This window comes from Mustela lutreola, chromosome 15, assembly GCF_030435805.1.
Source record: "Mustela lutreola isolate mMusLut2 chromosome 15, mMusLut2.pri, whole genome shotgun sequence".
NCBI lineage: Eukaryota > Metazoa > Chordata > Mammalia > Carnivora > Mustelidae > Mustela > Mustela lutreola.
The window spans coordinates 22,876,131-22,899,011 of record NC_081304.1 but is presented as its reverse complement, the minus strand read 5'-3'; the positions used below and the strand labels follow the sequence as shown (position 1 = coordinate 22,899,011).

Here is a 22,881-nt window from a genome sequence, read left to right as displayed (position 1 = left end):
GTGTATGTTCTGTGGTTAAGTACGTGCCTAGAGGTCAAGTGTAACTGGGTTGTTTGCGGACACTTCCGTAAACGTGGGTCTCTAACTGGCGTGGGTCTCTAAGCGTGCCTGCGGGGGCCGGACCTGGGGTTTATGTCTCTCTGGGAGAGTCAGGTGGTGTGGCTGGATGAGGCTGGGGGTCATTTTGTGTCTGTGGGTGCTTCCGTGTGCCTTTAAAGGGTCCCAGTCCCTTTGCACGCCCTCCTGAGTCTATAAGCTGGATCGGAAGCTCCCTGAGGGCAGGAATCAATACCTGTTTTGTTCACTGCTCTATCCCAGCAGCTGCCCATAGTAAGCATTCAATAAATATTTGCGTAATGAACAAATGTCTGCATGGGAGAGTGTCTACCGTCCAGAGGGGCCTCTGAAGACAGAGCCCACGAGCGACCACCCAAACAGCACCCCCCAGACACGGAAGGGCGAGCGGCCCACGTAGTTCTCGATCGTTCTAGCGCCCCTTCCTCTGATCTCCACCTCTTGGGAGTTTCTTCGGAGTTGAAGAGTAGAGAAGACCTGGGCAGAGGGGATGGAGAATTGGAGAACCGGGGCCGAGACGGAAGGGCAAGCGGAAGGAGAGCTCAGGAGTAACAACCGAGGGCCACCGAAAGAAAAAGAAAGAGGGAAAATACGCGCGGAGCGAGAGAGCGAAAAGCTCCCTACCAAGCCAGGCTTTGTTCCCTGAACCTAAGACTTTACCCGGCGGCTGGCGGCGGGCGGGCCGGGAGCGAGCGGAGGCGCGCGGCCATGGCTGCCGCGGCCGGGCAGGGGGGCCGGGGGGGGCGGCGCGTGAGCGGGCGGCGCGGGGCGGGCGCGGGGCGGGCGGGCGCCCGCGATGTGCCACTCGGCGCCTCCCCCGCCGGGCCCGGGCTGTGAGGCGGCCGGGCGGCCCTGGTAGCTGGGCGCGCGGCGCGGAGGGGGCGAGCCCGGCGCACTGGTCTCATTGTTGGCGGGGGGGGGGGGGGCCCGTCGGGGCATGAGGGCGAGAGCACGGCGGGGGGGGCGGCCAGACAGAGCGAGCGAGGAGGAGGAGGAGGAGGACGCCGAGGAGGAGGAAGGAGGAGGCAAAGAAAAGAAGCGGCGGCGGCGGAGGAGGAGGAGGAGGGAGCGAGGAGGCGCGCGGCCCCCCGCTCCCTCCCTCCCCCCCTGACCCCCGACCCCCGCCGGCCGGCCCCCCGCCCCAGCCCCGGAGGGAGCTCATGGGAGTATGAAGGAGATGGTAGGAGGCTGCTGCGTATGTTCGGACGAGAGGGGCTGGGCCGAGAACCCGCTGGTCTACTGTGATGGGCACGCGTGCAGCGTGGCTGTCCACCAAGGTACGGGGTGGCCCGCGGGGGGCGGCGGGACCCCGGGGGCGGCGCGCGCGGGGAGCCCCGGGCCGCGCCCTCCGGAGACCTCCCGGGGCTCGGGCGCCCCTCCCCCACCCCACCTGAAGGGAAGGGAGGCGTCGGGGGGCTCCCCCCGCCCGGTCCTGGAGGACCGGGTCAGGCATTGTTTTCTTGCCTATTGTTCCAGTCCCGCGCCCCCCACCCCAAGTTGAGGGAGTTTGGGGACAGACTAGGGGGCAGTGAGTGCACTCTCCGCGCCCCACACGGCCGGTGTCGGGGCTGCTGGGGGAATGTTTACCTGCGAGGTGTCCCCTCCCGCTCGGTTATTTTGGTCCCAGCTCCCGGAGGGAGAGGTCAAGGGGGGGTCATCCCCCCCTCCCGCTTCCGGATACTGGGAGGAGCGGAATTGGGAAGGGAGGAGAAGGGTCCCAGGGGAGAGGGGACTCCTAAAATCCTCCGGGAAGAGCTGCGGATAGGAGAGAGGTTGTGCAGGGGGCCGGGAATAGAGAAGAGGGAGGTTTGGAGTTTCCCCCAACAGCACATGGTTCGGGAGTTAACTCCTTGAGGAGTCTTGCCGAGGGCGCAGGCTGGCATCTCCCGCCTGTCTGGCTCAGCCAGCTTCCCCCTAACCCCTTCCTGGGACAACCCTTAATGCTCTGGCTGTCCGGGCTTCCCACCGTTCTCCTATTGGTTACCTGCACTGCACCTGCCCTCCAGCCTTGACTTTTGACCTGTACCTATTATAGTCAGAGGCTTGAGATGTGGTCCCTGGACCCCCTTCTTCCCCACCTCTTCCCTGACTGGCCCTTTAAGAAATGCCCCCCCCCCATAACAACAAAACGTGTTTGACTATAGTAAATGTTGTCCCTCTGGTTTCCTCTATCCCTGATGATGAGAACAGTTTCCAGGCAGGCTTTGGGGAACAGGTCCAGAAAGAGCATGGGGTGGGGGCGGGGGTCTTCTAGAACTTTAAGGTTAAGTACTCAGACTTCTTATCCCGGTTTGGACTACTTGGTTGTGTGGTCAAAGGCTGGCCATGTGCTGTTAGGCATTCCTTGTGATCTTGCTGTCTAGTGAGCAACTCCAAACGGGAACAGCTCCCCTCTCCTTTGGAGTCACCCCCTCCCCCGCTTGCTCTGAGAGGAGCCGCTGCTGACAGATTTCCTTGATGATTTTTCCACCCCCAGCTTGCTATGGCATCGTCCAGGTGCCAACGGGACCCTGGTTCTGCCGGAAATGTGAATCTCAGGAGCGAGCAGCCAGGGTGGTGAGTCTGACTCCCTCCCTGGTCCTGTACACCTGAGCATCTCCTCCCAGTTGAACTCGGGGACTCAGAGAGGCGGAGGCTAGGGTGGGACTGTCACACAGGACTTCCTGTTTCCTGTACATCTCTCACCAACCCCTCTCTCCCTCAGCTGATCCTTTACTCCTCCCCAACCCCCAGCACTGGGCCTTTTATTTTGTTTGTTGTTTGAACTTTTTATTATGGAGAGTTTTCAAAATGTACAGAAGTAGAGGGAATACTATAATGAACCTCGTGTCCCCATCACTCATCTCTGACAATTATCACTCACGGCCAACCCGTGAGTGATGCCCCCACACATCCCCCATAACTGCTCACTTCATCCTGGGGCCCTGTGAATGTGTTCAGGAGGGGCCCAGCTCAGCAGATCCCCCATCCCCTCTTGGAAAGCTCCCCCAAAATCCCTGTGCCTCCTTGCTTTGGCAGAGGTGTGAGTTGTGCCCACACAAAGACGGGGCATTGAAGAGGACTGATAATGGAGGTGAGGGGGGCCCTGAGCCCAAGAGCTCATTGGTCGAGGTCAGCAGGGCCCCTGAGTGAGATCTGGGAAGGAGGAGTGGACTATTATAGGGTGGCCAGGGTGGGGCTGGAGGTTGGGTTTTCCTTCCCTTGCTGGCACTAGAATCTGATGGGAAGGCTGTTGGGGGGCGGGGGGGACTGTGTGCTGTGTGGGGCGGTGAGGTGCCAGGGTCTCAGGCCGGCCCCCCACTGCCCCAGGCTGGGCCCACGTGGTGTGTGCCCTCTACATCCCGGAGGTGCAGTTCGCCAATGTGCTCACCATGGAGCCCATCGTGCTGCAGTACGTGCCTCATGACCGCTTCAACAAGGTCAGTGGGCCCAGCCTGGCCTGTACCAGCCCCCGCCCCAGCCCCCGCCCCACCCCACCCCCAGCCAGCAGTCCTGGGGTCCCTCCAGCTTTCTCTCCACTAGTGTAATTGGAGTCTGTCCAGCCAAAGGGGGACTCAAGAGGTGGGTCAGTGCTTTCCACTGCCAGACACACGCCTGTGCTCTGGAACTTGTGTGGTTGAGCGTGCCCCATGGCAGTAGTAATGCCAGGTCATGGACCTGAGCAAGCCTGTCACCTACTCATTCACTGAACGTGTTGTATGGAATGCCTACTGTGTGCCAGGCCTGGGCTGAGGTACCAGGCACATGGGGTCACTTATCAAAACAGATGTGCTCCCTGCTCCGTGGAATGCATACTTTTGTGTGGGAAGACTGTAAATGCCAGTAAACAGGCAAATAAAATAAATGCAGTTTGTGGTCACTGCTGTGAAGAAAAGAAACAAGGTACAAAAAGGGGGGCTTCTGGATCCAGGGAGAAGGAACAGCATGAGCAAAGGCCCAGTGGTGGGAAGAAGCTGACTGTGAGTAAGGCAGACAGAGTCCTCAGCATTATAGGGCTCACCTTCCAAAGACTGCTGTCCTGCCTTGTAGCTACCAGCTCCACGCAGCTGCGTGCATTAATTACAATGAAATACGATTTAAAGTTTAGTTCCTCGGTCAAAAGAGCCACATTTCAGGTGTTCAGTAGCCCATGTGGTTTATGGCTACTGTACTGGACAGCGCAGTATGGAAAATTTCCATCACCGCAGAAGCTTTGATTGGATAGCACTGGCCTAGGATCCTGGGGAGAGGACAGAGCTGAGAAGGCCAAAGATCCCTCGGGTATGAGGGAGGAGGGGACGACTGTACCATGTCCCGCAGACATGCTACATCTGTGAGGAGCAGGGCCGAGAGAGCAAGGCAGCCTCGGGAGCCTGCATGACCTGTAACCGCCACGGATGTCGGCAAGCTTTCCATGTCACCTGGTGAGACCCCTGCCTGTCCCCGCTCCCTCCAGGGTTCCCTGGGATCCCCCGCCAGTTGGCCCTCGGAGTTCTGCCATGGACAGCTGTCTCGTTGGTGGTGATGGCAGCGATTCCCTTGGATGGTCTTGGCCTCCCGCTAGCCGCAGTCCGGGAGGGTGGGAAGAAGGTGGCCCGCTCTGGTCTGCGGCCACACGCTTCTCAGGCTGACTCTTTCGCTTAGCGCCCAAATGGCAGGCCTGCTGTGTGAGGAGGAAGTGCTGGAGGTGGACAACGTCAAGTACTGTGGCTATTGCAAATACCATTTCAGCAAAATGGTGAGTCTTGTCCACCGGGCCGTGAGGGGGTCAGTCAGTCCTGCTTTCGAGAGGGCATAGGCTCTGGGCCAGGCTGGAGCCGGGTGCTGGGAGGACAGAGATGGACGGAGCCCAGGCCCTGCCATGAGGAGCTTTGCTACTGGTTAAGGAATGGGTTGAAGTAGAGCCCATGGGAGGTGAATGAGGGCTGAGTCAGGCGGTCCATTCCAGAAGACAGAGCTCAGACCCTGCCTGTCAGAGTCTGGGAGGCTTCAAGGAAGAGGCAGCATTTAAGTGGAGTAGAAGTGGAAGCCTTAAGAGCCAACATTTGTGGGGATGACTGTGCTCTGGCCTCTGTAGGAAGCTCTTTACGTGTGTCGGTTTATGGTGTCCTCCCCGCAACCCTAAGAACTGGGTATACTGTATTTTCCATGTTACAGATAGTAAACGAAGACCTCCCGAGGTCTTGTACGAGGTCCTGTAACTTATCCCACAGCTGGTGGTGGGATTCAGAACACACAATTTGATCTGAAAGCTCCTTGGGGACGTGCCAAGCAAAGACAGAAAGAAGTCCTACGTAGAGGGACTGGCATGGGCCAAGTCCTGAGGTGAAAAAGAACTTGGGAACAGAACAGGGTGCTCAGGGAGAATGAGGCAGGAGATGACCAGAATACTCAGGCAGGGCCAAAGCAGGGCCTAGGCTTCTGGGGCCCCAGAAGAGGCTGGAGGAGGGGTTCTACTCCATGGTTGTGGGGAGACCCACCTGCTCTGGAAACTCTGGGCTATCCTGGAGAGGGAGGCTGCAGCCTGACTGGGAATGCAGCTTGGACCTCACCCTGCCAGGCCACAGGCTTGTAAGCAAGAGGGTAACCTGATCAGATTTGTTTTTTAGGAAGATTACCCTGGCAGGCACTGTGAGGCTAGATCCGAAGCGCCGAGGCTGGCGGCTGGGAGACAGCTGCGAGGGGGCGGGGGGTTGCTGGAGGGATAAGGTTGGACTCTTGAACGGTTTCTAGGTAGACAGGCCTGCATGTGGGGGTGGCTGAGAAGGAGGATTTAAGGGTGGGACAGAGCATCCGGGCTCTCAGTGCTCGGGCACCTCGGCCTGCTATGAACAGGCGAGTACAGTGGGCTTCTGTAGGGGTGGCCTATGTCCTGTTCTGCCCTGGATAGTTCCAGTTCGAACCTGTCACCCTGGTGTAATTATTAATAGTTCCCCCTTTTGTTTTCAAACGTGTCCTGGTTTGGATCATAAATTATATGGTCACCTTGGTTTCAGGGTTTGATGACAATTTAGGACAAGGTAGGGAGCTCTGTGGGGCTAACAGGAGGGGCCTCGTGGGGATGTTCAGGTTTGGCGGCTGTCAGCTCCCCAGGCGGGGTGGTGGTGGCAGCCCTAAGGAGAGAAGGATGGGCTGGAATCCTCAGATGCCCACCAGGATTCGGTGGGGCAAGGTGTGAGAGGGACCATGAAGGGGAGAGTCGTGCTTGGCAAGGTAGGAGCAGTACCCACCACTGGGGAGCAACTGGCTTGGATGGGGCTTGAAATTAGTCCTTGGATGTGGCAACTGGGAGGCAGTGGGTGACCTCAGAGGGGATACCTGCAAGTCTGGGACAGGTGAAGCTACCAGGCAGGGAGCAGTCCTCAGCAGTGAAAGGAAGGAGGGGGAAGGCCCTAGCTGGGAGGAGAGGCAGAACAAGGATCATTTGTGGTTTTGCTGCCATGCATGTTTACTTTCCTCCACTTAAGGGCATCAGGTCCTTTGGGACAGAAGGACCCACTGTGGGTTTGATAGAGGGGGAGGGCCAGGATCAAGAGAGAATGGCTGGAAGGAAGTATCTGGAGGGGAGAATGAGGTGGAGTACAGGGGAGCAGGGCCTGCTCAGGGGTCCCCCATGTAGCCTCTACCCCACTGAAAGGTGGAACTGGGCTGTGGCTCAGGCTGCCTGAGATGGACCAGGAGGCCTTTGTCCTACCTTCAGTGGTTCCTTGCTAGGGCCAAGATGCCTCTAGCTTTTCTGGGCCTCAGTTGCTGAATCTGTGCATTGGATAAGCCAACCGGGGAAACTCCAGGATTTAAGACTAGAGGATGCCTTCTGCCAGGCAGAGCATCACTGAAGACACAAGGTCCTTTTAGTGACAAGCAGGGTGGGAGGGCCTGGCCCCCAGGATCATTTGACTTTCAGGAATCCTTTCTTTCTTTTTTTTTTTTTTTTTAAAGATTTTATTCATTTATTTGACAGACAGAGATCACAAGTAGGCAGAGAGGCAAGCAGAGAGAGACAGGGGAAGCAGGCTCTCCGCTGAGCAGAGAGCCTGATGTGGGGCTTGATCCCAGGACTCTGGGATCATGGCCTGAGCCGAAGGCAGAGGCTTTAACCCACTGAGCCACCCAGGCACCCCTCAGGAATTCTTTCTGAACCTAGCGAAAGGATGGTTTGGCAGTTCTTCTCTCTTCTTTCCCCAGAAGACATCCCGGCATACCGGCGGGGGAGGCGGAGGAACAGGAGGAGGAGGAGGCACAGGGGGCGGTGGCAGTGGCTTTATTGCTGGCCGGAGAAGCCGGTCAGCCTCTCCATCCACTCTGCAGGAAAAGCACCCTTCCCACCATGAAAGGGGCCAGAAGAAGGTAAGTGCCTTCTCCCTTTCCTTCTCCTGCCCACACCCACAAACACAGAACTCTTTCTCTCTTTCTTCCTTCCATTCCTTCCTTCCTTTCTTCCTTCCTTCTTTCCTTCATTTCTTTCTCTTTTTCTTCCTTCCTTAAGATTTTACTTATTTATTTGAGAGAGAGATTGAGAGAGAGCACAAGCAGCAGGGAGAGGGAGAAGCAGGCCCCCCACTGAGCAGGGAGCTGGGGATGCGGGGCTCCATCCCAGGATCCTGGGATCATGACCTGAGCCAAAGGCAGACATTCAACTGACTGAGCCACCCAGACACCCCAACACATAACTCAAGAAACCACCACAAGGTGCCCCTGAGGCCTTGGGGCCTGCCCCGTCCTTCCTCTGAGGCCATTAAGGGCCAGCAGGGGATTGAGGAAGTGACACATGAGGATCAGGGAGGGTAAGATGAGGGTCTGGCTTCCCTGGAGCTCTTGGAGATAGGTTCCTCTGAGTCCTCCTCATGACATGACGTCTCCCAAGCCCTCGACACAGGGCCCTGCACATTTGGAGACACCCCCACTGTCTAGCCACGCAGCAACCTAATTGTCTGCATCCCTCATGCCATACACCCCTGTGTGCCTGGTTCTCAGCCCAGCTCCACACACAGCTCCACGTCCCAGGTGGACACCCTCGCAGGTGTGGGCTCCTGCGTGTGGTACTCTGTGTCCCTGGAGTGCTAATGGGACAGGCTATTTTTAGTGAGCCATGTGGAGGAGGGGGAGGGGCTGTTGGCTCCCAGAGCGCCCTGCCCAAACCATTCTTGTCCAGCCTAAGTCCCCCAGTCTCTTCACGGGAGTTGGGGGGGATGCCCACAAAGCCCCTCCCTGAGAGGGGCCTACCCCCTGCATGCTTGCAGCATGTGTAGCCTCACCCAGACTGTCCCTCACTATCCAGACCTGGTCACTTCTTCCTCCCCAGAGTCGAAAGGACAAAGAACGCCTTAAACAGAAGCACAAGAAGCGGCCTGAGTCACCCCCCAGCATCCTTGCCCCGCCTGTGGTCCCCACTGCTGACAAGGTACTGCTGCCCACACCTTGGGGGGGTGCGGGTAAGGCAGGGGAGGGAGGCAAATCCTGAGGGGTCAGAGTGAGCCAGGAACTCTGGGTGTCCCCCAGCAGCTTCAGGTCACTGTGCCTGTGTTCCCTACCCCGCCCTCCACTCCCTGCTTCTACCCTGTGCTCCTCAGACCCACCAATCACTGACCAACCAGGAGGGTTAGGGTGGGGAGGTGCTGCTGCCCTGCCTGCTGGCTGCCAGATGTTTCCATCTGCCTCTGTCCAGACAGAGAGCCTCGGCACCAGGCTCTTGTCCACGGGTATAGCACTCAGGCTGGTTCTCCAAGTTCTGGGGTTCATTGCCCCAGAGATTAGCTCCCACTTCTGCCCCCCACATCTGCCCCTTGGGAAACGACCCTGTTTTCCAAGCAAATGCCGTGGTGGCATGGGGCAGGCCCACAAACAGCACCCTGAAACCCCCACTCATCCCATCCTTCCCAGGCCTGCTATGTCAGGCCTGTCTCCAGAAATGGGCAACATCTGGAGGAGCAACCGGCAGGCCCTCCCCCAGGCCAGGGAGCTGCTAATCCAAGCCAGAGTGGGCCCCTGCCTTCCCCTCCTGCCAGCCTGCCTCCCCACCCCCTTACAGAAGGAGCATGGGGGCCTGGAAAAACTGCTTCTTCCTGTTGCCACCCCACTCACCTCCACTGCCTTTGGAGGCAGGCAGAGCTCTGGGCATCATCTTCGCAGGAGGCTCGGGTATTGGGTTTCCAGGGTGATGTTGTGGCAACCATCCCAGTAACCCTCTTCAGGCCTGCTTCCCAGGGTTCACCTGGAAAAGCTTGTCATTCATGCCCTCTGACCTTTCCCTGGGGCCTGCAGGCAGGTGGAAATAGGGCTGGAGATATGGGAGTTCCTAGCGGCCAGGTGTCCCCTTGGACATGTAGGAGACTTCTACCCATCCCCCTCCACCCACCCCTGCATTTCAGCTACCCCTCCCCCTTGGCCCTTTCCTCCCTTGCTCTCAGAACCACATCTGGCTCCCTTCAGAACTCCAGCTGTTGAAAAGAACAAAGAGGAAGACAGAGACCAGGACTTTGCCCAGGGAAGGGCAGTGCAGGGTGATTCTTGTCCCCTGATCCAACCTTCTTCTAGCTTTTATCCGGTTACAGAGTACCTGGTCTTCTCTGAGAGGAAGGGCGCTGTCCCTGGTGGTACCACAAAGCCCTCACTCTCTCCCTCACCACATGCCAGGGTCCCTTCTCGAACAGGAAGATGGAAGGGGTCTGTGGGGATTAGCTCATTTCATCCTTAAAATAATCCATTGAATTAGGTATTATATTAACCTAGTCTAGTAAACGCAGAAGCCCAGGCACAGAGAGGTTAAATAACCTACCTTAGAAGTACACAGCTCGTAGGTAGGTGGGGGAGCGGAGATTTGAACACGGGCAGTCCGGCCTGAAGGCCCATACTTTCACATAGGCCACGGTCTCGGCAGTATATTCACAGCGGCTGCCAACACCTGACTTGGTTGACCCCTTACTCTGTATCTGGCCCTGTGCTTCTCGTGCCATTCCAAAGAGGCCTTGTTGGTCCTCTAAGGACCCTGAAGCTCAGCAAGGCTGAGAGGCCACACAGCATAGCACAGCCATGGATGGTAGAGCCCCCCAGGCTGCCTGCCTGCTCTGCCTGACCCCAGAGCCCATGCTGCCCTCTGGGGCTCCCTGGAGGCCTCAGATGTGGGGACTGGTATTTCAAGGCAGTGTGGCAACTGTGGACATGGCCTCTGTGAGGACATGGTGCTCTGGATCTAAGAGGACAGAGCGACCAGGTTTGTCCCAGGGATTTAGGTGGCCTCGTGGGTTAAGGCCTCACAGACTTCCAAGCTGGATTTGGAAGGACGAGAAGTTTCCCAGGAAGAGTAAGGAGAGACTGTCCTGACAGAGGCTTGGCACTGCTGAAGAGCCCAGAGTGGCCAGGGGAGGGGGTTTCAGGTGAAGGAGTGGTGACTGGGGGGCTCGAGGATGGGGCCAGGCAGTGGTGCCTCTCCCCTGTGCATGTCATGGTCAGCACATCTGGGCTTCTGGGGCCCACTGAGCGTTTCTTAGGTGGATGACTGAACAGATGGGCACACGTGTACGGGCTCAGGGACTGTTTTCACTCCCCTCTGCCTCAGGTGAAGGACAGACAGACTCCCCTCTCCTCACACCCACCTCCCTGATCTGGGGTCCCCACCCACAGGTCCTTCCCTAAGCAAACTTGGACTCTGTTTGTAGCAGAGACAGCCCCGTTTGCATCTGCCACACGGCCAGGTCAGAGTGAGCCCAGACAGCTGGCCTTGAGCCTTCCCCTCTCCTCCTTCCCTCAGGTCCCCTCCTCAGCTTCCTCGTCCTCCCACCATGAGGCCAGCACTCAGGAGACCTCTGAGAGCAGCAGGGACTCAAAGGGGAAAAAGTCTTCCAGCCATAGCCTGAGTCACAAGGGGAAGAAACTGAGCAGTGGGAAAGGTGTGAGCAGTTTCACCTCGGCCTCCTCCTCCTCCTCCTCCTCCTCCTCCTCCTCTTCCTCCTCCTCTGGGGGGCCCTTCCAGCCTGCAGGTGAGTGTGGGCATCCTGGAGGAAACTGGGGGCGGGACAGCCTTTGGCCCAGAGCTTCTCCAGCCAGAGCCTCTGCACACTGCTTTGCATCTCATTTGCTTCTTAAATTGGTTAAAGATGGGGGCTCCCCACCAAGCGATGCCTCTCCAGCCCCTCCCTCTCAGGCCCCACCCCTCCACTGCCCTGACAGTATTGGCCTGTCCCCTGCACTTGGGCCTTGAGAGGCCATTGTTAAAGTACTAACGCTAATGATAGCTCCTGTAATCTCTACAGTCCCGTGAGGTCAGCTGGGCAGGAGTTCTCTTTCCCCTTTATCACACATGGGAAAGCTGTGTGGGCAGGGGAGACGTTCATCCTAAGACATAGAGGCAGTGGCAGAGCTGGGACAGGAACCCAGTCTTCCCCAGCCCCCGACCAGAGCTCTCTCCAGCTACTGCAATTGCGAGGGCGGGGAGGTGGAGGGGGGGCGCAAATCTGGGGCCCAGCTGTAATTCCATTTCCCCCTCTGTGCAGTCTCGTCCCTGCAGAGCTCCCCTGACTTCTCGACGTTCCCCAAGCTGGAGCAGCCAGAGGAGGACAAGTACTCCAAGCCTGCAGCCCCTACCCCTTCAGCACCCCCCTCTCCCTCAGCCCCCGAGCCCCCCAAGGCTGATCTCTTTGAGCAGAAGGTGGTCTTCTCTGGCTTCGGGCCCATCATGCGCTTCTCCACCACCACCTCCAGCTCAGGCCGCACCCGGGCCCCATCCCCTGGAGACTACAAGTCTCCCCATGTCTCCGGGTCCGGGGCCTCAGCAGGCACCCACAAGCGGATGCCCACACTGAGTGCCGCCCCCGTGCCTGCTGAGGACACCCCTGAGACAGGCCTGAAGGAGAAGAAGCACAAGGCTAGCAAGAGGAGCCGACATGGACCAGGTCGTCCCAAGGGCAGCCGGAACAAGGAGGGGACTGGGGGCCCAGCTGCCCCCTCCCTGCCCAATACCCAGCTGGCTGGCTTTACGGCCACTGCTGCCTCACCCTTCTCTGGAGGTTCCCTGGTCAGCTCTGGCCTGGGGGGTCTGGCCTCCCGCACCTTTGGGCCTTCAGGAAGCCTTCCCAGCCTGAGCCTGGAGTCCCCCCTGCTAGGGGCAGGTTAGTGACCCTTGGGCATCTCAGGCCCCAGCCAGTCTAGTGAGGGAACAGAGGCATAAGCATGCAATCCGAAGGAAATGTGATAGAAACTGCTCCAAAGGACAGAGATAAAGGATGGAAGAACTAGTCCCCTCTAATACACTCCATGATACCCATCTTCTGCGGGGTTGTAGTGGGAGAGATTGGAGTAGACTGCCAATAGGAGGACTCACCTATTAGAAAAGCCTGGAATCCTCCTGGCCTGGGCAGGGCAGTCTAATAAACAGGCATGTCAAACAGATGTCACACACAGGCAAGAGGTGACATCTTTGCAGCTAAGAGGGTTAGACTGATCCAGGGGAGCATTCTCTCTGGGGAGGGGCTGCCCCAGCCACCTGACTGAGAGAGCGTTCTGGGGGAAATGGTAACTAAGCATCCCTGTGTGTCCTTCTTGTGCCTGTAGGCATCTACACCAGTAATAAGGACCCCATCTCCCATGGTGGCAGTAGTGGAATGCTGCGTGCTGTCTGCAGCACCCCCCTCTCTTCCAGCCTGCTGGGGCCCCCAGGGACCTCGGCCCTGCCCCGCCTCAGCCTCAGCCGTTCCCCATTCACCAGCACCCTCCCCTCCTCCTCTGCTTCTATCTCCACCACTCAGGTGAGGCCTTACCCTTGGGCTCCTCCATCCCTGGGCAGGTGGGGGACAGACTGCTGGGGATGCCAGCTATCCATGGGAGAGACTGAGAGATTAGGCTTGGTGGCCACCAGAATATCACCCTCTCTATGGCCCTGTCCTCCCCAGCACATCTGATCCCTCCCCCTCTGTGTACACATGGTTGTGCCCTAGATCCCAGAATAACCACCAGGCTGGACTATCCCTCCTTTCCCTCAGGTGTTTTCTCTGGCTGGCTCTACCTTTAGCCTCCCTTCTACCCACATCTTTGGAACCCCCATGGGTGCCGTTAACCCCCTCCTCACCCAGGCCGAGAGCAGCCACACAGGTACGTGTCTCTGAACCCATTTCCCTTTCTTCCCAAAGACCTGAGGGGCACCCATCACCTGCATGTCACCCCAGAAAGATGGGAGGGTTTTCTGGCTGCCCCCTCCCTCTGGCCATTTCCCGCCCTGGGGTAAAAAAAAATCCACGCATAACAAGCCAGGGTACACTTTCACGTTAAAAAAAAAAATCGTGGAGAGGACAGGACAGGACGCACAGAATTACTACGGCTCCATCTCACAGAAGAAAAAGGCTTAATGATCTGCTCAAAGCAGTTGAGAACCACGGCTCAAATTCTGGTCCTCACTCCAAGCCCAGTTCTCTGGTCACTTGCATAGTTCCCGGCTGGCCTCTTAGTCCTCAGAATGGGGCCTTTCGGTGCACCAGCTAGGACACCTGCGCTCCGGGTATTTCGGAGTTAAGGGGGAGGATCACAGGCGCCCCTCCCCCTCCCTAGAGAGCCAACCCAGCCCCAGAGAGCTGATTGGTGCAGAGACACCACCTGGCCGGTTAGGGGGCGGGGCTCACGCCCTGGCCGCCAGTTCAGGTAAACCTCCTTAAAGGGGCGGAATCCGACTCCAAAGTTAATGACCTGACAGCTCAGGGTGACTATCTTTTCCAAAACCCAAATTGGAATTCTGTGGCTCAACAAGGTTTTGCAGTCTAACTCGTGAGTTTATGAGTATGAGAAATTGCACAGGACTAATTACAAAAGCTGCAGTCAATAAGGGCAGGTTGCAGGACAGCTGACAGTCCACATTTATTACCTTGTTTGTAATCCTCCTAACATTCATTTTAGTGAGATTTAGTTTCCAGCCCAGGTCACATAGCAAGTATCAGATCCACATTCAACCGAGAACTGTCTAGACCCTGAATCTCTATAACCCTGAATCGTCCAGGAAAGAGATTGGGAGGTGGTTCTGAAAGAAGCCAGGCAGCGGCCGCCCTTCTGACTAGAGAAATGGAAAGAGACCAGATCCCACCCATGGCTGTGCCTCCCAAGGGGCCAGGTTTCCAAGCTCGGGCTCCCAGCGCCTTCCAAGCTAGAACTGCCAGTCTGGGGTTGGGGGAGTTCCTGAGGGAAAGGGGTCTGCGATGAGGTCCCAGATCCTGCACCCACTTCCCAGGCGGGGACCGTGAGGCCGACGGCACCCCTTCCCCGCTGATCCCTGCTCCCCTTCTCCTTCCAAGAGCCAGACCTGGAGGACTGCAGCTTCCGGTGTCGGGGGACCTCCCCCCAGGAGAGTCTGTCTTCCATGTGAGGGAGGGGGCAGCGGCTTGGGGGAGGGGCAGGGAGCGGGGCTGGAGGGACTTTAGGGGAGGAGGGGACGGAGAGTCGGGCGCCAGGAGAGGGTGGGGTCCAAGAGGGGACGACTGGAACCCCTAAGGGGGGAGGAGGGACATAGGAATGGGGACGGGAGGTAAGCCTGAGCCCGATTTTTTCTCCCGACTCCAGGTCCCCCATCAGCAGCCTCCCCGCACTCTTTGACCAGACAGCTTCTGCACCCTGTGGGGGTGGCCAGTTAGACCCAGCGGCCCCCGGAACGACTAATATGGAGCAGCTGTTGGAGAAGCAGGGCGACGGCGAGGCCGGTGTCAACAGTGAGGAGGGGTGGGGCCGGGCTGGGAGATGTGCCCCAGGACCCCCAGACTCGGTCACCTTTCTCTCCGAGGTCCCCAAACTTCTTTAAGGTTCCGTCCCTTGGCCTCGCCCCAGCCTCAACTCTTGGCTACCCCAAGCCTTACCTCTAACCTCTGCTAGGCCGGGCTCTTGGACCCGCCACTTGTGCACCCCGCTTTCGGCCTCCGCGGCCTCCTGGCCCTTATATTATTGAGCTCCAACTTCCTCCCGCCTCGGCGCTTCCAGTCAGAGCCTCCACCCCCCAGCCTCAGGCCCCGCCCCTAGTCCTCACACCTCTGCCTCCCCGGGGTCCCGCCTCTCCCAGCTCACCTGAGTCTGGCTAGCAGGCGCCTTCTCTTTTAGGTCAGAGTCTGATTTCCTCCGCCAGGCCCCGCCCTCCAGGCCCCGCCTCCGGCTCTCTCGCCCCGCCCACTGCCCTCGCCCCGCCTCTCCAGGCCTGCGGGGCTCAGGCGCTCTCACCCTATCTCCGCAGTCGTGGAGATGCTGAAGGCCCTGCACGCGCTGCAGAAGGAAAACCAGCGGCTTCAGGAACAGATCCTGAGCCTGACAGCCAAGAAGGAGCGGCTGCAGATTCTCAACGTGCAGCTTTCTGTGCCCTTCCCCGCCCTCCCTGCCGCCCTGCCTGCAGCCAACGGCCCAGTCCCTGGGCCCTATGGCCTGCCTCCCCAAGGTAAGGGGACTGCCGCCCAGTCAGGGAGTGGGAGCCTCTGCCGGGTGGTGCCACTACAGGGCCCCGATTCCAGCCCTTGACCTCCTTCCCTGATCCCCTCCGCAGCCGGCAGCAGCGATTCCTTAAGCACCAGCAAGAGCCCCCCGGGGAAGAACAGTCTTGGCCTGGACAACTCTCTGTCCACGTCTTCCGAGGTGGGCGCCGCGGTGGGGAGGGTGGACAAGGGAGGGGCAGGAAGGGAAGCGCCAGGGCCTTCAGGTCTCATCTTCACCCTGCAGCGAGTGGAGGCTGGGCAGTGAAGTGATTGGCTGAGCAATTGGTTGACCGGTTCATTCCTTCTTTTATTAAATGATAATTATAGGTGTCTACTTAATGCCGGGCATTGGCCAAGCAATCAGTGAGCAAAACGGCCTGCTCCTGAAGCTAGACTAGCCATCCGAGAAAATAATCGTTACAAATCAGGGAAAGTGTGGAAATGGAAATAATTTGAGGTCAGGATAATTTGTGAGGCAGGATGGGGGTGGGATTCTTCTGGAGTTAGGGGATGGTTAGAGAAGGCCACTTTGAGAAGTGTTTGGGAAGGGTTTATTACACCAAACGGCACCTAGTAACCGCACTGTGATTGACGGTGTTACTAGGGAGCAGTCTGTTGTTAGGTCGTGGTTACTGTTGAAATCAAACAAACAACGTGGCTTATACTTGAGCAAAAATAATCGTTGCACTGATGAGCATTAATTGCACACTTGCCCTTCGAGATTGTGTCCTGCACTGACACTTTCAAAGCATCGGTTTGTTTAGTCCTCCAATGAGCTTATGGAATAGGTACCACTATTCCCCCCATGTTATGAGTGAGTAAAGTAAGACCCAGAAGCCAGTGAACTGTGGACACAGAATCTGAACCTGAGCTTTCCCCTCCAGCTGCTTGCTCTTCTCCTGTCTGCAGAGTTACTTAGCCTGTTTAAGAATCAGTGTCTTTATTCAAATTTTGGACTAGATAGTTCGGGGCAAGCGGTACAGCCTGGGTCTAGTCCACTAGCTGGCCACCACCACCATTCCTGTTGGTGATTAACAAGGAGTGCGAGGGGTGCTGGGCCCCCAGGAAGTGATCTGTAAATGTGATTTATGAAGACCATTTGGATTCTTAGCCTTTATCCCTGGGCCTTGCTTCTCCCTCCTGGGTAGCTCTGCCTGAGTGAGGTGGGGGTGGCCGGGCTCTGTAAAGATGCTGGTGGGTGCTGGGCCGGGGGCCAGAAAGGTCACGCTGGCCCCCTGCCCCTCTGACCCCTCCCTTCCCCCTCCCTCCCCAGGACCCACACTCAGGCTGCCCCAGCCGCAGCAGCTCGTCGCTGTCCTTCCACAGCACGCCCCCACCGCTGCCCCTGCTCCAGCAGAGCCCTGCCACTCTGCCCCTGGCCCTGCCTGGGGCCCCTGCCCCGCTCCCGCCCCAGCCACAGAACGGGCTGGGCCGGGCACCGGGGGCGGCGGGGCTGGGGGCCATGCCTATGGCTGAGGGGCTGTTGGGGGGGCTGGCGGGCAGCGGGGCCCTGCCCCTCAATGGGCTCCTGGGGGGGTTGAATGGGGCTGCCGCCCCCAACCCTGCAGGCTTGAGCCAGGCTGGCGGGGCCCCCGCACTGCAGCTGCCGGGTTGTCTGAACAGGTGAGGGAGAGCTCAGCCTGGGGAAGGGGATGGGGAGGCTGGCTCTGGGAGGGGCTCCCCCCAACACCCGCAGTCCCCCCAAAAGGAAGAATGTTCTCCAGTCTTACAGGGTGTAGAATCTAGTCACCTCTTGGCCCCAGGTACTCCCTACATGTGAGATGTGAGTGCCCTCTGGGTGTGCTCTCCTGGGACAAAATCCTTTCTTTCTTGCACCCCCAGTCTTGATTTCCCTTCTGGGAAAGTTCTTCCATCGAACTTGTCTCCTTTCGGGTGGTCTCTGAGCTTGCTCTGTTTCTCCATAGTCCTGCCCTAAAACCGCATAGCCCTCTTTCTCCTCCTGGGACCAGGGAGTCTGGGAACTTGGGAGGGGCCAGGGTGGGGGGAGGAATGTTTCCCTGCCTCTTCCCATGGTCTGTGTCTTGTCGCCCTGCCTCAGCCTCACGGAGCAGCAGAGGCATCTCCTGCAGCAGCAAGAGCAGCAGCTCCAGCAGCTCCAGCAGCTCCTGGCCTCCCCGCAGCTGACTCCGGTAATGCCCTCCCTTCCTGGCAGCTCCAGCTCCTGGGGGGCCAGGGTCCAGCTCAGAAGGGAGGGAGGGCCACCTGAGGCTGGACCCCCCACGGGACTTGTTGGAGCCGGGGGCGTGGAGAGGATCAGGGTTGCTCTCAGGCCCAGGTATTGCAGAAGGGATGCTCACCGCCTAGTGAGATGGTCTGGAGGGTGGTGAGTCCCCAGTTCCGGGCGTTTTCAGTCCCAGCCCCAAGGATCTTCAAGGGGAGCTGCAGGGTCTGTGGCCGAGCAAGTGGACACCCCCTCACCCAGAGCAGCCCCTTTTGGGTCTGTGCTGTATGTTGGGTTCTGTGAAGATTTCCTCTTGGAGAAAAGGAGTTCTACCTTTTTGAAAGGAGGGAATTGGAAAACACAGAAAACATCATCGTCTCCCTAAAAAGAAACACAAGAAACCAATTCAGTTGGTTACCTACAGGGGCCAGATGGGAACAGGGGTAGGAGCAAGATTTCTTAAGGTAAAGCTTGAAATCATTTTGTTGGTGTTTGGAACACTGACAATGCCTTGCCTGTTCAAAGCAAAAATAAATGAATCTTAAAAGCAACAAAACAGAAAGAGGGGGAATTGAATACTATTGACCCAGCCGAGTTGTCTCTCAACTTGGGGTCATACCACCCCTGGGGGCATTTGTGGTTGTCATAGCAACGGAGGAACTGATGCAGCCAGGGGGTGGGGCCAGGGCTGGCAGAGGTCCTCCCTGCAATCGGGCCAGGAGTGCCCTGTCAACCAGGGTTGACTGACACTAAGGGCCACAACTGCTTTCTTTCTTTCTTTCTTTTTTTTAAGATTTTATTTATTTATTTGACACAGAGAGAAAGATCACAAGTAGGCAGAGAGGCAGGCAGAGAGAGAGGGGGAAGCAGGCTCCCTGCTGAGCAGAGAGCCTGATGGGGGATTGATCCCAGGACCCTGAGATCATGACCTAAGCCAAAGGTAGAGGCTTAACCCCGAGCCACCCAAGTACCCCTTTCTTATCCACATGGGGAGACTGAGGCCCCGAGTGGGGAATTGGAGACAGGACCGTGACTGTCCCCCAGGCCTCTTCCTTCAGGGCTCCAGTGGGATGGGCTCGGGCCCCGGGCCGAGCAGGGCATGCTGGCTGTGGGGACCACTGGCCCCTGAGCCGTCTGGCCCCCTTGCAGGAACACCAGACCGTTGTCTACCAGATGATCCAGCAGATCCAGCAGAAGCGGGAGCTGCAGAGGCTGCAGATGGCCGGGGGCTCCCAGCTGCCCATGGCCAGCCTGCTGGCAGGAAGCTCCACCCCGCTGCTGTCCGCGGGTACCCCTGGCCTGCTGCCCGCAGCATCCGCCCCCCCGCTGCTGCCTGCTGGGGCCCTGGTGGCTCCCTCACTGGGCAATACGAGTCTCATGGCCGCAGCGGCGGCTGCTGCAGCAGTAGCAGCAGCAGGCGGACCTCCAGTCCTCACGGCCCAGACCAACCCCTTCCTCAGCCTGGCGGGGGCGGACGGCAGTGGCCCCAAAGGAGGGGTGAGTAGCCCCCACCCCCACCCCGGGCTGTCCTATCTGCCTTCTCTTCCAGGTTGGGCGGGGAGGGAAGCATCCTAAGGAGGAAGGAAGCAACCCCAACGTCAGCCAGGCACCCTACCCCAGGCCCCAGGGCCTCTGCTTGCTCTGCCAGAGATAAACTCCCAGTGTGGGCTAACAGCAAAAGGGCTCCTCTGGGAAGACCAGTTAGAGAAGTCTGTTTCCTCTCTGAGTGGACCAGTTAGAAGAAGCTGATGCTCTGGGTGGGCCTTTTGGGGAAAGCCCCACCCCCCACTTCCTCTGAGGGCATAAAGTCGTTGCCCAGGGAGCCGGCCTTGCTCAGCTTGCACAGGGCACCTTGCCCTCACCGCCCCCCTCAAACACACACACACACACACACACACACACACACCCCTAGCCCAAGACCCCAGGGCAGGGGCTTCAGCGGGGCTCCCTTGCTATACCCTTCAGCAGTGGCCTTGCCCCTGGCAGCTGATCCCAACCGGGTGTTAGAACCAGACACCTCCTAAAGCCCCAGCCTCCCTTCCTCTCTTTCCAGACCGCTGACAAAGGAACCTCAGCCAACCAGGAAAAAGGCTAAATCCACCCAGCCCCTCCTGACCCCCAAATGGAGGGGGCAGATCTTGGCCTGAGGGGTCCTACCTAGCCTGGAGCGGGCACCTGCACCCAGACACTGGAGAGCCCCAGCTCAGAGATCGTGCTGAGGCCTGGGGAGTGTGGGGTGCTCCTGGTGCCAAGGACTGAGCCGGAGAGGGATGCCCCCACCACTGGCCCCCTCTCCCTCCCCCCAACCCCTTTGTGAGGGGCTCAGAGGGAGGACAGGCTCCAAGTCCACCTAGGAGCCCCCACTCTCAGCAATGTTTTGAGGTCCTCCAAGAACCACATGGGCCATGGCATAAGTGGGGGTTTGGTTGGACCCCCCCACATAAAATGGATCAGCACTTGAGTGGGGAGAGGTGGGGGGACAGGCCCTGGGCCTGCCCACCCGTGGAAATCCCTTACAAAAGAAAGGGTGGCCCTGCTTTACCTGCAGTTTCTCCCCAACTTGGGCAGAGGGCGGAAGAGATCTCTTGGACTGTATCTCCCCGCTCCCCTGCCCCTGCCCCCCAGCGAGGGTTACAGGCTGAGCTTGTGAATGCCCCGCAGATGAGGGAGCTGAGGAAGGGGCAGGATGGCACCAAACTCAGCCCATGCTTCCCCACCTCTCGGGAGCCCCCCCTGCCCCCCCTCCGACAGGATGGGGGAGGGCAGGGGGGCACGGCCCAGCCCCCTTGGTGCCCTGCCCCTTGTTTGCACTATTGGATTTAGGAGTGCGGAGGGTGGGAAGATGGAGCTGCCTGACTCAGAGAGCGTGTGTGCCTGTGTGTGTGTGCATGTGTGTCTGTGTATGTGTCTGTCTGTCTGTCTGTCTGACTCCCCCTGGACCTGGGGCAGCCGAGGGCAGGGATAGGAGCAGTGCTCAGATGAGGCAGCACCAGAAGGGGGGTTCCCAGCTTTTGTTTGCACCCTCCCCACCTCACCAACTTTGGTCCCTTTCTGGGCTGTGAATGGTTAGCAAAAACCAGAACAGTACTCCAGGATTGGAGAGTAACTGGGGGCTGGGGGCTTTGAATCAGGGTAATGTCCTGCCTTTCCTCCCCCAGACCTCCACATGGTTTCACTGCCCCCTCAGAGCTCCCTTTCTCCCACTGAGAGTTGGCCCTGCTTCCCTGGCCCAGGGGGAGTCCCAGGGATCTGGGGGGCATGGGGCAAAGGGGGGGTGTAAAGTGCCACTTCTTTGGTGAAAACCTCCCTCCCAGAATTAGCCAGCTTGCTTCCCCGCACCCCACCCCCTACCCCCCTACCAACCAGGGGAGCCTTCAGCTGACCTGACAACTGTCCCCACCCACCAGCTATTTCCCCCGGGGTGGAGGGGGCAATTCTCACCTTAAAGAGCCCCCACCTGCCCAGAGCCTTTGATGGCAAAGGTGGAAGGGCGGGCAGGGCAGCCAGGAGAGGGGCGAGGATGAAGCCTGTTTCAGTTGCACTGGGGTTGGAGCCGGGAGAAGGCGTTGCCAGCTTTCCCTGATGCTCATGTCTCGTCAGTCTTTGCATGTGTGGATTTTTTGTGTGTGTTTCTGTTTGGGTTTTTGTTATTGTTGGTTTTTTTTTTTTAAATAAAGAAAAGAAGATGTGTATATTTTTGGCAACGACAGAAACGTAGTGCAGATATATTTTTGCCTGTGCTGCTCAACTGGTTTTTTTCTGATACTGAAAATAATATTAATATTCCTGTTGATAATACTTTGTAAGATGTTAGGGAGCTGATAAAGGAGGGGGTGGGCGGGAATCTTTCCAAGGCAATTTCTTAGGCACTTGCAAGGGCTTGGGGGTGGGGGGAAGGCAGTTGTGATGACCTCAGTAATACTCACTTTTTATTAATGCTAAATATCAATTAGAAATGGTAGGACTCAGCATCTTACTCATCTTCATCTATTAAGCTAATTCCCTGCCCCCAAACCACTGAAAAAAATTACCTTCAGAGGTTCTTAGAAGAGCCGCTCATTCACACTCACACCCTTGCCCAAGGCTGTCCCATTAAGAGCCTAAATCAACTTCTGTTTTGGATGCTGAGAGAAGCCGGTCAGCTCCGAGGCTGCTGTGGCAGAGAGAGAGGTCCCTAGGATTTAGTGCACTGGAACCAAGACCTCCCCCCTCCTTCCCTCCCAGCATCCCAGAGCCTGGGGTTCTCATCTCCAAGAGCCTATGTTTTTCCAGCTTTCCCCAGGCTGGGGTGCAGGCAGGTGAGGTTCGAAGAAGGGACCCAGGCTGGCTATGGGTTGCTGCTGTCCCTCAATTGGGGCGGGGGTGGGGCATGAGTGAGGCTGTGCATTTCCTTCTTCAGAGAGAGCTTTATAATAGGAAAGTTCTAGAGATCTTCAGGATCCCAGTGCAGGGGGAATGGCATTACCAACCTCACCCTCCTTTCCCAGCCTCTGTCCCTTTTTCCAGGATGAATTTGGATGAGGAGTGGGAAGAGACACAGATTCGTAGATCTCTCTCTGCCTAGCAGAGAGAAGGGATGTGGTTTACAGGGCGGAAATGGAGTCTGAAAATGCATGAGAGGAGCTTCGTGTGTCATCACACTCAGCGTGGAGGTGTGAGGGCTGTGTGTGCAGAACCCCTGTCCAGCTTTAAGATCACAACTGGTGCATGAGTGTCAGAGCTGGAAGGGACCTATCTTTAGGGATGGTTGGAGCCAGTTGCTTGCTTCACAGGTGATAGCTCCAAGCCTAGGAGGGGCAGGGGCTCGGGGCAGAGCCAGGACCAGCCCTCAGGACCCTGGCCTCCTGGTCCTGGGCTCTCTCGCCCCCCACTGCGGCACCTCCATGTGGCTGTCTGTCTGTCCCTGTGTGTGTGAGTGCTGGGCTGGGCCCCGGGGTGGGAGGGCATCTATGTAGCACTGATTGTCTTAGCTCAGAGCTGATGGATCCTCTCCATAGACAATGACACTTTAAAGATTGCTTTTTTTTTTCTTTTTTCTTTTTTTTTTTTTGTTTTTCCTTTTTGTTTGTGTGTCTTTCCCCTCAGGCTCCTGGGTCTACCGCTGCCCTAACCTTGAGGCTGAGAGGTCCCCACCCATTCTTTTAGTGAGTTTTAGGGAAGCGCTCCAGGGAAGGACCTCAGCAAGTGAGGGGAGCCAGAGCCAGGGACCAGCTCTGAGAA

General features: G+C 58.0%; 1 protein-coding gene across 6 annotated transcripts; it reads left to right on the top strand.

Moving 5' to 3' along the window:
- The first annotated feature begins 889 nt into the window (after window positions 1-889).
- Window positions 890-21,374, top strand: MLLT6 (MLLT6, PHD finger containing). Of its 6 annotated transcripts, none has more exons than XM_059147665.1 (20): window positions 892-1,352; window positions 2,552-2,631; window positions 3,094-3,148; window positions 3,385-3,494; window positions 4,375-4,478; window positions 4,699-4,792; window positions 7,240-7,401; window positions 8,357-8,455; window positions 10,802-10,940; window positions 11,544-12,158; window positions 12,601-12,794; window positions 13,029-13,137; window positions 14,325-14,391; window positions 14,590-14,735; window positions 15,248-15,445; window positions 15,551-15,639; window positions 16,753-17,102; window positions 17,539-17,629; window positions 18,811-19,158; window positions 19,715-21,374. In XM_059147665.1, the coding sequence occupies exons 1-20, from the start codon at window positions 1,244-1,246 to the stop codon at window positions 19,754-19,756; spliced, it is 3,201 nt and encodes a 1,066-aa protein (XP_059003648.1). In that variant the 5' UTR covers window positions 892-1,243; the 3' UTR covers window positions 19,757-21,374. The 6 variants fall into 6 exon arrangements, with proteins under 6 accessions (XP_059003652.1, XP_059003648.1, XP_059003651.1 ...); XM_059147667.1 differs by having other exon boundaries at window positions 893-1,352; window positions 7,363-7,401; window positions 10,802-11,030; XM_059147664.1 differs by having other exon boundaries at window positions 893-1,352; window positions 7,243-7,401; window positions 10,802-11,030.
- Window positions 21,375-22,881: the final 1,507 nt, after the last annotated feature.

Excerpts from the sequence above, each read along its gene's own strand:
- MLLT6 (XM_059147663.1), top strand. The coding sequence starts at position 1,244 with ATGAAGGAGATGGTAGGAGGCTGCTGCGTATGTTCGGACGAGAGGGGC. Across the intron at positions 4,793-7,239 it reads AATACCATTTCAGCAAAATG|AAGACATCCCGGCATACCGG; the intron begins GTGAGTCTTGTC and ends TTCTTTCCCCAG. Across the intron at positions 14,392-14,589 it reads CAGGAGAGTCTGTCTTCCAT|GTCCCCCATCAGCAGCCTCC; the intron begins GTGAGGGAGGGG and ends TCCCGACTCCAG.